Genomic DNA, 16,637 nt, shown 5'->3' with positions numbered 1-16,637 from the left:
TGATTGAAAGTTGTCAAACCCAGACAACTTTTAATCTTGAAACTTCTTCCTTGTGTTTTCTTATTGTCAGTTTTACTGTACCCAAACATGCATATTGCAATGAACTGCCTGGATCACAATAAGTATTAGCTAATTATTTAAATACCATGCATTCAGAATCTCTATGGCTGTAGTATATCTGTTGACAATTTTTAATGCAGCATAAAAAGTGTTAGAAGATAAAGAGTTGGTAAGTTGTTTTTTTTTTTTTTGCCAAAACAGCAACAAAAGTCAGATTCATTTTTATTAATAAAATCTTGTTGTTGTTATGGAAACATTATTATTTATTTATTTTTTTCAGTAACCCACAGCAAAAAGTCATTATCACTTTTTAATAATTTGTTTAGTTATATAAGTTATATCAATATTGCACCATCTACCAACGTTTTTGAAATATTGTGCAGCCCTAATAGAGGTTATGCAGATTACCTCCCCTGTACATGCTCCTCTGTACATGCCCCTTATATTCCTCAGAGCGCAGCAGCAACAACCAACCAAAAGAAAAAACGAAACTGGCTCGCTCTTTGCAATAACTTCTGAGAAATTAGACAGGTGTATCGAAAAAACAAATAAAACACTTTAGACGCTAAAAATCATTGTTTCAAACTAAATCTACAAATCAATCCATGTTAAAAATAATTAATAGCATTTGTCGCCAGAGACACTTTTTTGTTTTGTTTTATTACATTAAAACATCTGTTAAAATGACAAAAACATGGATAATGGTTATTCTTATGTTTTACTGGAGACACATTAACATAGGTGACAAGTTTACCATGAGGTACTAACATGTCAGAAAGTGAACAAACAAAATGAAAGTGTGAGGTTTTTCAGCATTTCCCGCCCAATCAAATCAGATTATCCTGGTATGAAAATGCCTGAAGGTACACTGCTTTAAGTAAATAACCTTTCTACACAACTGACACTGTAACACATCTAATTTAATCTCTGACTAAGACAGGCTACCCCAGATATTTTTAGACATTGTGAAACCTTTTGTCTATGAGCAACCTAGAGATGTTACAAATACTGCACATATATGTCGCTGGTTTTCGGCAATAACAGGATAATAATGTTACTCAATTCCACATTATGTAATACATACAATTTTTGTGAGCTGATGAATATTCAACCATTTGAGCATGCCAGACACTTAAAGCAGTTTAAAGAGGATAATGGTCCTATGTATTTTACATGCATATGTCCTAGACAAAGTAGGGGTATGTCATAAGTAACATGCTTACTGTAAAGATTTAGTCTTTTAAAGATAAAACTTGATGTTTTACAAAATGTGCCTAATTTCTTTACATTTAATTTCTGTCTGTCTGTCTGTCTGTCTGTCTGTCTGTCTGTCTGTCTGTCTGTCTGTCTGTCTGTCTGTCTGTCTGTCTGTGCAGAGGTGGGGGGCCTGGTGTCTACCCCCAGCAATCATTGGGCGAGAGGCAGGGTACACTCTGGACAGGTCGCTAGTCCATCAACACACACAGGACAAACAACCATGCATGCACACACTCATACCTAACTAATATTTAGCAAATCCAATTAACCTAAGATGCCTTTTTGTGGATCATGGGGGGATGTTGGAGTACCTGGAGAAAACATGCATGGGGAGAACACTCAAGCTCCATGCAGACCAGGATTTGAACCCAGGCCCTTGATGTTGTTTTTTTTTGTAGCATTTTTTGTAAGATTTTTTGTAGCAACAGTGGCCTTTATTTTTGTTATTCAAAAGTAGGCAGAAAAAAAGTGGGGAGGAGAGCAAGGGAAGATATGCAGCACATGTCTTCATGGTCAGGACTCGAACTGGGAACAGCTGCATCGAGGACAGAAGCCTACGTATATACAGGTCCTTCTCAAAATATTAGCATATTGTGATAAAGTTCATTATTTTCCATAATGTCATGATGAAAATTTAACATTCATTTATTTTAGATTCATTGCACACTAACTGAAATATTTCAGGTCTTTAATTGTCTTAATACGGATGATTTTGGCATACAGCTCATGAAAACCCAAAATTCCTATCTCACAAAATTAGCATATTTCATCCGACCAATAAAAGAAAAGTGTTTTTAATACAAAAAACGTCAACCTTCAAATAATCATGTACAGTTATGCACTCAATACTTGGTCGGGAATCCTTTTGCAGAAATGACTGCTTCAATGCGGCGTGGCATGGAGGCAATCAGCCTGTGGCACTGCTGAGGTCTTATGGAGGCCCAGGATGCTTCGATAGCGGCCTTTAGCTCATCCAGAGTGTTGGGTCTTGAGTCTCTCAACGTTCTCTTCACAATATCCCACAGATTCTCTATGGGGTTCAGGTCAGGAGAGTTAGCAGGCCAATTGAGCACAGTGATACCATGGTCAGTAAACCATTTACCAGTGGTTTTGGCACTGTGAGCAGGTGCCAGGTTGTGCTGAAAAATGAAATCTTCATCTCCATAAAGCTTTTCAACAGATGGAAGCATGAAGTGCTCCAAAATCTCCTGATAGCTAGCTGCATTGACCCTGCCCTTGATAAAACACAGTGGACCAACACCAGCAGCTGACACGGCACCCCAGACCATCACTGACTGTGGGTACTTGACACTGGACTTCTGGCATTTTGGCATTTCCTTCTCCCCAGTCTTCCTCCAGACTCTGGCACCTTGATTTCCGAATGACATGCAGAATTTGCTTTCATCCGAAAAAAGTACTTTGGACCACTGAGCAACAGTCCAGTGCTGCTTCTCTGTAGCCCAGGTCTGGGGAATGCGGCACCTGTAGCCCATTTCCTGCACACGCCTGTGCACGGTGGCTCTGGATGTTTCCACTCCAGACTCAGTCCACTGCTTCCGCAGGTCCCCCAAGGTCTGGAATCGGCCCTTCTCCACAATCTTCCTCAGGGTCCGGTCACCTCTTCTCGTTGTGCAGCGTTTTCTGCCACACTTTTTCCTTCCCACAGACTTCCTACTGAGGTGCCTTGATACAGCACTCTGGGAACAGCCTATTCGTTCAGAAATTTCTTTCTGTGTCTTACTCTCTTGCTTGAGGGTGTCAATAGTGGCCTTCTGGACAGCAGTCAGGTCTGCAGTCTTACCCATGATTGGGGTTTTGAGTGATGAACCAGGCTGGGAGTTTTAAAGGCCTCAGGAATCTTTTGCGGGTGTTTAGAGTTAACTTGTTGATTCAGATGATTAGGTTCATAGCTCGTTTAGAGACCCTTTTAATGATATACTAATTTTGTGAGATAGGAATTTTGGGTTTTCATGAGCTGTATGCCAAAATCATCCGTATTAAGACAATAAAAGACCTGAAATATTTCAGTTAGTGTGCAATGAATCTAAAATATATGAATGTTAAATTTTCATTATGACATTATGGAAAATAATGAACTTTATCACAATATGCTAATATTTTGAGAAGGACCTGTAGGTTGTGTGTTCTACTGCCACGCCACACGATATGCCCCGAACCCAGGCCCAAGACAACAGTGCCAACAAATGGGGCATCATGAAACTCTACTTTCTGTTGAAAATGAATTAAATATTTATTATATTAAATATAATATCTTAATATGCCCCATAAAAAGTGAAGACAATTGTCCCCCTGCAGGCAGACGCTAAACATCCCTGCTGACAATCAAACAGACCACCAGAGATACTACATGCCACATTCCATGTACATGTTCTCTTTTGTGTTTTTAAATTTTGTAAGTGTCTATAACCTACATGTGTATCTTTCAAGCCGGGTCTCAGCTAAATTTCATTATGGTGACATACTGACAATAAAGAATCTTGAAGCTTGAAAAATACCATCATAAAAGAAACCACCTAGCAGCTATAGTTTCTTAAAGCATCCAAGTTTGGTTTTGGTTCAGTAAGGGCTACATTAAATAGCTGTTCCAAATGTTCAACAAGGAATTGATTTGTCCTGAGTGAGTATTAGCTCTGTAATGGGATTTGAAATGCCAATAACAAATGTAATGATGCTTTGGTAAGGAGAAGGTCTGTACTCCTCCTGTATGAAAATTCAGTCAGGCATATTTACTCACTCAGGCATTTAGATCAAATCACGGCAAATCATTTGAACATACCTTCTAGCAGTCAGGGCCAATTAATTTACACCATACAATGTAATCTATAACCGTTCCTCAACACAGTGATGTGCAGTTTGATGCTCAGCTACAGAAGCAGGAATATGTCACATATTAAAGAAAGCTGGGGATTTATTAATACTATTCAGTATTATATCCCATTGTCCTCGCCTGTGGTTCATGCTTTGAACTCATTGTTTTCGTTTCATCTTGCTCTCAAAAAAATGCTTTGCTTTAATAAATACCTGCGGGATTAGCTTCTGTGTCAATTTAGGTTGAGAAAATATTGTATAGATGCTATTCTTACGAAGCCATTAGGAGTCAAATCAGATTGGAGGATATAAATACCCATGGAAGCTTCCTAAGAATGTCTCAGTATCCAGCAATCAGTTAAAGATTGCTTGACTTGGGAGCCTGTAGCTTCTCTCTTTCAGCTTAAATAAACAAAAGACAGAAAAAGCTCATGGTGCTCTTTGGAGAGACCCAGAACATTCCAGTGTATGTCAAATAAAAATCACCTCTTATTCCAGTTCTGCTTCTTTCTGCCTCTGAGTAAAAGGAGCTTGCAGATGCAGGCGCCTCAGTGATTTCTTTCTTTTTTTACACAACATTCTTGATCATTTAGAATTATCCCAAGTACACTGTGGTGCAAAGACGGAGTTGTCATGCAATATTTTGGAGGGTGCACTTATTTGATCCTCCGTCATGTTCGTAGATAAAGGTCTAAGAGTCACTGACTTGAATCTTTTAATGATCTCAACCGCTCCAACCATTCCTCCTCCCTGGTTTATTTTTGAATGCTATCACAAGTGCTCCTTTCATTGCTGAAAATGTATGGCACTAAAGTAAACGCAAGAGATGCAGGTGGCAGGTGCACTGCTGGGACTCAAACAGACACACGTTTGCCTTTTTGCACAATATATTTCACAGTTGGCATGTTTATAATGTTTATCCGCCCTCTGCTCTTTGTTGAGGCCATTTACTGTAAGTCTTTGCTCTTAATTAATTACCTCCACTCCTGTTTTCTCAGACATTTAACATTTATAAATCCAAACATAGGCTGAATGGGATATGGTGGAAGGGATCCAATGGGTTTGGTTGCAGAAGGACACAATTATGAGTGTTTTTGGAGCTCCTTGTCCTAGTTTGGCAGGGCAGGGGATTTTTGAATGAGTGTGCGGTACAGTTTAAGTGGTAAATTATTCAGAACAGCATCCTTTAGGCATGCTACCATTAAGTGGATTTTGTACACACACTGCAGCTGACACACTAGCCTGTTTTTAAATAAAATTGGGTTTACATTACAAGCACAGGAAATGTCTCCCCAGATTAGTATTCTGCAAACCCCTCCTCCATGATCTTATCTTGTACTTTGGCTTCTTTGGTGTCCAACAGAAAATAAAACTGTTGTTTGACACAGATGCACTCGGCCATACTCTCAGATGAACAGATGGTCTTATCAACTGTCTGACAACTTGGAGTTTAAGAGTAGTGTAAAAGTTGATATGAAGGTCTGAATTGCCACTTCAGCCTCCAAAACCAATCCCTTTTCTTATTCAAAGTCGGAACAGATAAGAGCTGATAAGCAGTCCAAAATATTTCATCAAGCTTTTGGAAAAGCCTGAAAAGCGTATCTTCTCTTCAACAAGTCTACTGCAGGAAACTGAAGGACTTTGGTACGACTTTGCCTTTAGTAAAGTGCCGGTCAGTAACAATGAAGTACAAGACAAGAAAACCAGTCAGGAGTTTCATTTGTAGCCATCGACAAGTTTACTTACCATGTCAAGGCTCTACAGCAGGTTGCCTTTAGTTGTACCAGATACAAATTAAACTCTATGTACTATCAGTACACAGCTTGGTATAAAAAAGAGAAAGAAACAGAAAGAGAAAAAGAGAAATTACCTTCAACAAAATCATGACAAACACAAAGAAAAGATTGATAATGACAAAAATGTACACACCTTTGGTCAAGTTTTGTGACTCTTTACAAGTGAGCGATCTGAATCCCAAAGGGCTTAATAAATAAATAAATAAAATGTGTTCACCTACATTTAATCTTGGTTCAGATATTTCTGCCTATTTCTCCAGAAGTCTTTGAAGTTATTTTTAACATACGATTGATGCAGGGATCTTTTGATATTTATTATCCCGGAGGTTTATGTTAATGTTTAGCTCAGAGGAAAAAACTAGTCTATTTTCTATAACTCTGTACTCATTTTCCCCCCAAACACCCGGCTAAAAACAAATATATTTTGACTTCTTCATTGTAGAGGACTTGTATAAATATGTATCATTTTATTTAAACTTGTCAGTTTAAATTATGAGAGTATAAGGAAGGAGGTGAGGGTAAAAGATTTCTGAGGATTTACTTTGGCTGCTAAATGCCTTGCAAAAGTATTTTCACCTTTTGAACTTGTGCTTCAATGTGCTATAGATCAATTGAATTTTGGTCTGGACCTTGTCTGGGCAATTGTAAGCGATAAATATGCTTGGATCTAAACCCCATTGTACCTCTGGCTGTACATTTAGGGTCATCCTGCTGGAAGATGAATTTCCTACTTTTTCAGAGTCCCCCTCTATTTAGCTCCATCTATCTTGACATTAAGACTATCCAGCTTCCCTGTTCCTGCTGAAGAAAAACCTCCCCACAGCATGATGTTGCCACCACCATGATTTACTGCTGTCTTCAGTTTGATATGTAGTGAGTTTTACATCACACACGGTATTTCCATGTAGGCCAAAATTGTATATTTTAGTCTTATTTGACCAGATGTTGCCCTTAGGCATGAGTGTGTGCGTGCATGGTTGTTTGTCCTGTGTGTCTATGAGCTGCCCTGTGATGGGCCTGCAACCTGTCCAGGGTGTAACCTGCCTGCTGGAGATAGGTACCAGCTGTGCCGTGATCCTGTATGGAAGAAGCGGGTACAGAAAATGGATGGATGGATGGATGGATGGATGGATGGACGACCAGATGTTCTATTAAACGTTTTTCTTCTACTTTGCATTTATGTGGTGCTTTTTGTTGTTCTATCATATTGAATCTACTTTGTGGTTGTAATGTAAGAAAATGTTAAAAGTACAAAGGTGTGAATACTTTTTCAAGGCTCTTTGTATTAATGAAGTTTTGTGTTCAAATTGGTGTTCTGATTTATTATTTTCTCCTGGCATTCAAAATCAAAGTCTAAACTGAATTCTTAAGAGGTTAATTGACATTTTGGATTTTAAGTTGACCTCTTTAATTTCTATTTCTACATTTTCTAAATTTACCGATATCTATTACATATACTCTAGTGAAAATGACTTCTTATTGTTATTTAGCCTTTAAATGCTTTGATGAAATCAGAAGTCTAAAATTCCAATTGTTGTATTTGTCATAGCTTTAGCTTCCTTATTTAAAGTTTTCCAAACCAGCACACAAAGGCTAATTTATGTTTGAGACAATGATAACCCTTTTAAAGATCCCAAATCCTCTGAGGTACCAGTGTATGTTGCTTTTCTCTTCCTATAAAAAACTATAAATTGACCTCCGTTAAGGAAGCAACATCATATTTTTTTTTTAATCATCTATATTTTTATCTAAAGGTTTGACCGGTGTTGCACTTATTTAACTGTGTACATAGATTTACTACTTTAACTTTTTATGGACCGACAATTCTGATGTGGAGAACATTTAAGAAACATTAGGGATTGAAAAATGTATTAATCATAAATGGTGACATAATTCATCATCCACAAATGAAGAATTTGTTTTATTAAGGAATGTATTCACCAAAAATCCCTTCATTCAGAGTTACCTTTGGGGAGAACCTTCCAACCTTCTTCCAACCCCAGTTTTTTAGCTTCTTTCCTTCTAAGGAGGTCCTAATGCAAATAAAAAAAAGAGAAAAAACATCTTAAATGATTGTCCATTTAAAAAAACTCTATGTCATAAGGCTCCTTGTTTTAAGTAAAAAAGATTCTAGCATAAAAAAAACAAGTGACCATAAAGATAGGTGAAATTGTTTTTCCAAAATGCCTTTATTTAACTTGCCAATTGGAATGACATCAATACTGACCTTTATTTTAATTACTCTCTGTTCAGTGTAAATCACTCTAGTTTAAGTTGAACCAATTACTATTTTATATTTTGAATTTGAGCTGATGAAATGCAGCCAAGAGTCCTTAAACAAAGTGAACCAACCCTTTAGTTGAGCAGACAATCAGAAGCCAAGAGTTAAACACCAACTGTAACATCGCTAGCATATTTTCTTCCATAGCTCACACAATCCACATTGAACGGCAATGCTAAAAACCAATAGAAAAGTAATTAAATTAGGGGCTCAACTAATTAATACCAGCACCTCCCCCCAAGTGTAATGTAGAATGGCGCCCAGGGTGGCGAGCCATATTGTCCATATCAATTACCACCATTGACTTTATTTACTGTGTTAAAGGAATAAACACATAACCCTCCAAACTCCGAAGTCTTGCTCCCATTTCTTCTCTGACACAGTCCATTTATAGATCTGGAGTTTCTTTTCACGCCTCCGGACCCGGTCAGCGTCTCTTGCTTCTGGGCTGCATGAGGAGTTTCCTTTCCCCAGCTGGAGAAGGAGGGTCTGGGAGGAACACAGGGGCTTCACGATTAGAGGTGATGTGTGGACGGACGTGGATGTGAAAGTAATTAGTTCGTGACGTGGGCGAAATGCAGCAAATGCCCAACTATTCGTGAAGGAGATTGCAGCCAGGACGCACTGAGTGAGGCATATTTGGGGGCGGAAGGAGGGAGAAGGTGGGGGGAGATAGGAGGTAAAAAATCTGTAGCAGGGGAGTCGGATGGTTTCGAAGGGACAGAGAGCAGGGGACCGACTGTGAGGGGTCCCATCAAGAGGTCTGGACTCTGCACCGAACCAGCATCAGGGATGTAGTCGAAGCGGTCTGGAGCTCAGCCCATCCGAGCTCATCATCATGAAGAAACACTCCGCCAGGGTTGCCCCGCTGTCCGCCTGCAACAGTCCGGTGCTCACCCTCACCAAAGTGGAAGGTAGGGAGAGTCCTTGGCCATTCGGTGCGCGTCCGCACACCGGGACTCCGGGATCCGGTACGCCCGTTTAACGCTTTATCACACAGAACAGCTTCTAACAGCCAAGAATTAGGCTAAAAAAGGTTTATCATTAAAGATCAGGAAATCAGACTGCAACCAATATATAACAGCAGGGGGTCAACTTTAAATGGTGATTCCCCTTATTGAGCATTCGGACATCTGATGAATTTAAAATTATTCCCATTTATTTTTTATTAAATCAACTCCTTTATTCCCATTTTATCATGTCGCGGAAGGTCCTTGAAATGGATCACGCTATTTTCCAAAGAGGCACTGGATAAACACGCTTGTATTGGTGGGATGTGCTAAAAACCCTGCAGGTCCTCAGGGAGCGTTTTAAGTTGTTATTGCAGCAGCAGGGATTCCCTGTCATTCTCCCCACAATTCATCCATCACTGGCTGCAAGTGTTAGGAAAATACAGAAGCATATCATTGCACAGCCGCTGGGATGTAAGCTCAACCATTGAGGCTCTATGCATAGATCTAATTCCCTTTTTCCTGAAATTCCTCTGGAGAGGTTCAGTCTAACAGTGTTTTGGGTCTGTGATCTGCTTGGACCAGAGTGACATACATCAGCTATACTTCATCTGTTATTCTCTCCTGACTCATGCTTGTGCAATGCTGCAGTCTTTTAAGAAATTTCAGCTCAGTGTTTTTGCATGAGCAGAAAGCAAAAGGCAAAAAAGTTGACGGCCTGCTGACTTCACTGTGCTGTCAACTAAACTGTATTATTTATTTAGAAAAATAAGGGCAAATGAAGTTGAGTTAGAAGAAATAAAAAAAGACTGTTTTATTCTAAAGCACTCGTTAAAGGTTGTTGTGTCAGGAATGATCTTTGATCTTTACTGCAGGCAAGCTGAATAAGCCTTCGATTGCTTGTCTATCAGTGAATTTTGCATATTATGTGCAGTATTCTTTTGATTTATCAAGCAGTTTGTCCAATATCCTTCTTTGTAAGATCAGCTCCCAGGACTAAAGAGCTACCACAGCACATAGCCATTCTTATTAAATCATTTTACCGTTTGTTTGATAATCCTGCCCCATTTGATGTGTGTGCTGGAAACTGGACTCTCAACCACAGACTTTTTAGAAGATATACAATTTCTTGCTGCAAATGTCAAATGACATGAGCTCCCTCAAGAAGTACAGTCTTCTCTGTCCCTTATTGTAAACAGCTTTGGTGTTGCTTTTCCTGTCCAATCTGTTATCCTCCATCATCTCCACCTCTTCTGCCAGGGTAAAAATGGAGTTTTTCCCTATTCATACTTCTTCTAAAGTCCACAGCATCTTCTTTTGTCTGGTTCACAATCAGGATGAGAATGTTGCCAAACAAAATGACCAAACAGTCCATCTCTGATCCACGATAACTGCAGTCATCTGAATATTTCTGTAGATGACAGGATTTAGAGTTGATTGATGATTATATGGTTAGAGTACCATGTGTTGCTTCTGGTGTCATCATAAGAACATTTTTGTTTATTCTTACTTGTCAAGCAAGTAAGAATACATTTTACAGTTATAATTAAGTTATAGGATAAATCACTTGTGCATTGCAAAAGTATTCACTGCCTGAGCTTTTTCTCCTTTTGTCATGTTAACCACAGACCACAACAATGTATGTGCTGTATTCAAATGAACAATCACTACTTAATTTGTATTCTGTTTGACTGCAAAAATATATTTTCAAATTATTTTAAATAAATTCAGGCAGTAAGGAGTTAACGTTTACCATAAGCCACATAGTGGACAAAGCAAGCATATGGAAAAAAATTACAATCAGATATGACTGATCACACCATCCTTCATAGTGAAGCATGGTGGTGGCAGCATCATGCTGCAATGATGCTTTCCTTCAGCAGGGAAAGGGAAACTAGTCAGGGTTAGATGGGAAGATGGATGGAAGAAATAAAGTGCAGCCCATAAAGAATACCTTCCTTGGAATTTCTACAAAATACACATATGCCGTACACAAAACGTGTCAAGAGGCTATTGAATGCAGTCTTTATACATCTCAGCCTCCGTAGTGCAGGTGTTTTGTCCAGTTTGCTGACCAATACTCATCAGTGCTCAACTCTCTGTTTGCACTCTGTTTGAGAGCTGCAGTGTTGAGGTCTAGATTTGTAAATGTCTAACTGCTTTAAACATAATAGATGACCAGCTGCAAGAATATAAATAAGGAATTATCATGCAGTCTTAGATACACACTGCAGAAAATTAACTAATAAGATACCTGAACTGTTTAAACAGTGTTGCCTACTTCCAGTCACTAAGCATCTTTGGGGAACCTCAGAATAATCACTGCTGCTGGATTCCAAGCTTATTACTTTGAAATTCGGCTGATTTTCAGAATAACTGAGCTGTTAGGCTGTTTGACAAAAGCAAAGCTGTGACCAGAACGAGAGGAGGAAGAAACCTGTGGAAGCATTTATTTGGAGTGATACTGTATTGTAAACTGGGGAGAGGAGATGTGAACATTCAGCTGCTGCTTTGAAGGAGACAGGAATCACAGGGGGCCATAGCGGATCAACATGCAGTCTGTCAGAGTCTCTGTTGCTTATGTAACAACAATAAAAAAAAATACCAAAAAACTCCTCTCAAATATAAAACGACATGAATGCTTTAAAGGCCTCAATATCAGCACCTCTCTGACAGCATGGTGGGAATATCTAAAAATGACAGGGTCTTCACTAATCCCATGCGGACGCACACCCATCTGGAGTAACCCTGACATCCTACAAAAAAATAATATGATAAACTTTCCAGATTGGAGTAGTGAAGGAATGGAATACCTGGAACATATATTTGAAGGAATTCAATTAATCCCATTTAACAGATTATATATACAATATGGGATGGACAAGAATAAATATTTAGAATATTAACAAATTAAATCTATAATAAAAAATTACTTTAGGGTTAAAATCGTTGGGTTACAAATGCCATCAAGTGTACAAGAGTTCCTAAAACTCAACCCCCCCAAATTAATGTCTAAGATACACAGGACACTGTCTAATATAGACGAATCAATTTCCTTTCCTATTATGAAATGGGAGGTGGATTTATCAGTTAACTTTGACCAAACATTTTGGTCTCGGATATGTTCCAGAACTTTTAAAATGATGAATAACACCAGTCTACAATTAATACAACATAAAATCCTTCATAGAGTATATTATACAGGTCAACGGATGTTCAGGATGGGTTTTGCGCCATCTAATACTTGCTTACACTGCACAGGCAATATACCTGACAATTACATCCACGCACTATGGTTATGTACACCTGTTTAGAGGTTCTGGCGCCTGATATGTGAAGACTTATGAAAGTGTCTGAGATGTAATATTTCACCTTCCCCCTCAGTTTGCCTGTTGGGCAACTTAGATGATGTCACCATAGAGAGAAATTCAGCTCACATGGTTTTCACTGCCTTATGTATTGCTAAGAAAACTATCCTCATGAATTGGAAAAATAAAAACCTTCTTAATATTAGCCAGTACAGAAACCTTCTATCGGATTATATAAGTCTTGAGACAGCCTCTGCCTCCTCATCAGATCAATCTCTCTGGGCTCCTTTAATCGGCTCCATCACCTAGTGGGGGTGGGGCACCTTTGCTTCGTCCTGTGGGGCATTGTGGCGCATGCAGGGGGGTGTCTGGGTTTGGGGCATTTGGGGTGTCCTTGGGCTGGGGTCTCTGGGGGTTCTGGCACCGGGGGCTGTGGCCTCAACTCGGGTGGGGCTCTTGTGGCTCACTGGGGCGGCATCTGGTGGCTGCATGCAATGTTTTTGGGGAGCCTTTACCGGTGGACATAGAATACTGGCCTGGTGGCCAGTCTGCTTCTGGGCGGATCTGGGATGGACTTGGGGGCTCTGGGTTCTGGGGTGTGTCTCCCCTGGGCATGTGTTCAATATCTGTGTCCTGGTTGGGGGTGGCCCAGTGGGGAGATTCATGTTGGGTTCATTGGGGGTGAAGGGCTCATGGTGTTGGAATCAGAACACATTGTGGGTTGGTACTATTTTATTCTGTGGCAGCTCTGGTTGGCGGGCTTGTTTGGACCATGTAGACCCCTCTTTTGTACATGGCCCCCTCCCCGGATTAGGATGGGGGTGGTTGGGGACTGGGGTCGGGTCGGGGCGGGGCGGGGCGGCAGGGTCCGGGCCGGGGTCGCTCAGGTCCAGGCACGAGCCCGGGCTAGCCCAGACCAGGTTCAGGAGCTGGGGCGGTCTGCCTGTCTCCACCCCGGAGGGAAGGGGTCCACCTCCTGGGCCCGGGGGCTGGTTGTCCCTATGGGGTATCGGCACCTGGACCTGGGAGTATAGAGTATGGGGAGTGTGAGTGAGTGTACGACGTCCATTGTTGTTTGTCTTTAGGCTGGGTGCGTGGGTGTGAGTGTTTTTATGTGTACGCATGAGGGTGGAAATGTGTGATTGTGTGTGCCTGTTTTTTGTGTCAGGTTGGGTCTTGGGCCCCACATTCGATGGGGGCCTATTCCCTCCCCGCCACACTACCTGCGGGTGGTTGGTATCTCTGCCCGCCGGTGTACTTGTGGTCCTCGGTATCCGGTACTGGGTGCTTTGGTGTGTGCTGGCTCACTCCTGGTGGCTGCTTGCCGGGTCCTGCACCCTTGGGCTCGGTCAGGCCTCTGCTTGGGGAGTGATATGTCCCGGGGTCTCGGGTCTCTAGGTCCATGGCTGGATCTGCTCGGGCGTAGACGGCTTGTCGCTGCAGCTCCTTGAGGCTAATGCAGTGTGGCTACTGGTTGGTTCCCCTGGGATTCTCCCCGGCTTCTCTCTGGGGGGGCTTACGGTAGTCCCGGCGGTGGTTCTCCAGGGGTTCCTGTGCTCTGGGGGGCCTTTGTGTGTCTGTGGCTTGGATCTCCTCCGTATATGTCACGGGTCCAGGGGGTGGGTTTGTGGCTCCTCGCATTCACTATTGCATATTTTTATGGAGAAACCTGGTATGCACATGGGTCCTCACACTCAGACACATAGGTGTTTAGATTCAGGTGTTAATAGATACACAAATGTTCTATATTGAGCCGCATTTACCACTTCTCTGCCGGACAGGACACGGTAAAAAAAAAAACCTCTGTTCTCCTCACTAACAACCTAACAACCTGCACCCAGCTGACAAAATAGTTCCTTATTTAGGGTCTGCAGTGGTCTTGTTTTTATCTCTGGCTTTTTCTGTGTCCATTTAGCATCCCCACAGGTTTATATTAAATATAAAAGTTGAATCAGATTTGGAGATGGGAAACCAAAGGCAGAAGCCTAATTGGCTATTTTTCAAATTCATACAGTGAACTGCAGCTTTCCCAATACTGTCAGTAATCTTCACCAGCTCCATGGGAGCAGCCACATTGAATACTTTTAGGAGTATCAGAAACAGACACAGATCAAAGCTGACACCAGCCTTAGTGGAAACTCATCTTGAAGACAGCAACAAAACAATTGGGAGAGATCCATTCTGGGTATATGCTGACATTTGCTCTTGCCCTGGGTTTGATTCACTGACATCGTCTGAAATAGTTACTGCCTCCTCTGTGTGCTCTTTGACAAATTCAAGGACTGGCAGGCCGGGTAGGTGATTATTGATTTCTCTTTAAATGAAAGAGTGTCCTTGGGGAGTGTCTGTTTTGTTCCTGTGTTGCTAGAAGCAGGGGTAAGAAGTTCATATCAGTCCCTTTAATCTCCATAACTTCATTATACAGGCTTTAAAAGAGAGCAGGCATCTTATAAAGGTGATTCAGCGTTCATGAGTCCCTGAGGATGACGGCCATATTTCACCAGCTGCTGTTCCTTTAAGGGTCTCATACGTTTTTTACCATGAGTTAGTGTGTATAGTCAGACTGATGCAAATTCAAGCTAATTATAGAGACAATTGTGAATTCACAGCAGCAAATTTACCAGTTTTTCTAGCCTGATTTAATGCATTGAGGGTATCTCTCTACAGGTTCAATGAGACCTATTCTTCACTTTGAAGATGTTTTAAGCAATCCCTAAAACAAATAATTGTTGTTATTTCTTTTTACTTCAGCCCCGGAAAAATATTAATTTAATTTTGATATCAGACAAAGATAACCGCAAGTTTTGTAATGATAATTGGAAAAATGTGAAAAAAATTAATCTTAAATCATGAGTTACATCATGAGTTAACTGTTATTAAACATTGTTTTGGACAACTGGGCTGAGTTTCATTAGCTACACCCAGGTCTGATTAATGCCATACCTGTGGAGTAAAGAAATAACTTAAATAGAACCTGTATGACAGCATGAGGTAGGCTAAAAGATCTCAAAAAGCGACACATCATGCACTGATCTGAAAAAACTCAATTTCTATTAGAAACAAGGCTATTAACATCTATTAGTCTGGAAATGCAAAGCGATTTGTAAGGCTTTGGGACTCCAATGAACTACATTGAAAATTAATGGAGGAAATGCACTCATCGGCCACTTTATTAGGGACACCTGTCCAACTGCTCCTTAATGCAAATTTCTAGTCAGCCAATCACATGGCAGCAACTCAATGCATTTAGGCATGTAGACATGGTCAAGCCTATGTGCTGCAGTTCAAACCGAGCATCAGAATGGGGAAGAAAGGTGATTTAAGTGACTTTAAACGTGGCATGGTTGTTGGTGCCAGATGGGCTGGTCTGAGTATTTCAGAAACTGCTGATCTGCTGAGATTTTCACGCAATACCATCTCCAGGGTTTACAGAGAATGGTCCAAAAAAGAGAAAGTATCCAGTGAGTGGCAGTTCTGTGGGCGCAAATGCCTTGTTGATGCCAGAGGTCAGAGGAGAATGGCCAGACTGGTTCAAGCTGATAGAAAAGGCAACAGTAACTCAAATAACCACTAGTTACAACCAAGGCATGCAGAAGAGCATCTCTGAACGCACTACACATCGAATCTTGAGGCGGATGGGCTACAGCAGCAGAGGACCACACCGGGTGCCACTCCTGTCAGCTAAGAACAGGAAACTGAGGCTACAATTCGCACAAGCTCACCCAAATTGGATAATAGAAGATTGGAAAAACGTTGCCTGGTCTGATGAGTCTCGATTTCTGCTGCGACATTCAGATGGTAGGGTCAGAATTTGGCATCAACAACATGAAAGCATGGATCTATCCTGCCTTGTACCAACGGATCCGGCTTGTGGTGGTGTTGTAATGGTTTGGGGGATATTTTCTTGGCACACTTTGGGCCTCTTAGTACCACCTGAGCATTGTGTCAACGCCACAGCCTACCTGAGTATTGTTGCTGACCATGTCCATCCCTTTATGACCACATTGTACCCATCTTCTGATGGTTACATCTAGCCATGTCATAAAGCACGAATCATCCCAGACTGGTTTCTTGAACATGACATTGAGTTCACTGGACTCAAATGGCCTCCACAGTCACCAGATCTCAATCCAATAGAGCACCTTTGGGATGTGGT

General features: G+C 41.0%; 1 protein-coding gene across 1 annotated transcript in view; it reads left to right on the top strand.

Moving 5' to 3' along the window:
- The first annotated feature begins 8,862 nt into the window (after window positions 1-8,862).
- The window catches only part of LOC124858876 (putative thiamine transporter SLC35F3), a 39,039-nt gene continuing 31,264 nt past the window's right edge, over window positions 8,863-16,637 (top strand). Inside the window, exon 1 of the mRNA XM_047351182.1 lies at window positions 8,863-9,137. Coding sequence (XP_047207138.1) covers window positions 9,062-9,137 — 76 coding nt within the window. The 5' untranslated portion in view covers window positions 8,863-9,061. The remainder of the gene's footprint in view (window positions 9,138-16,637) is intronic.

The sequence above is a fragment of the Girardinichthys multiradiatus genome, chromosome 22 (assembly GCF_021462225.1).
Source record: "Girardinichthys multiradiatus isolate DD_20200921_A chromosome 22, DD_fGirMul_XY1, whole genome shotgun sequence".
NCBI classification, from domain to species: domain Eukaryota; kingdom Metazoa; phylum Chordata; class Actinopteri; order Cyprinodontiformes; family Goodeidae; genus Girardinichthys; species Girardinichthys multiradiatus.
Note: the sequence above shows the minus strand (reverse complement) of the source record. Positions and strands in the feature narration are given on the sequence as shown.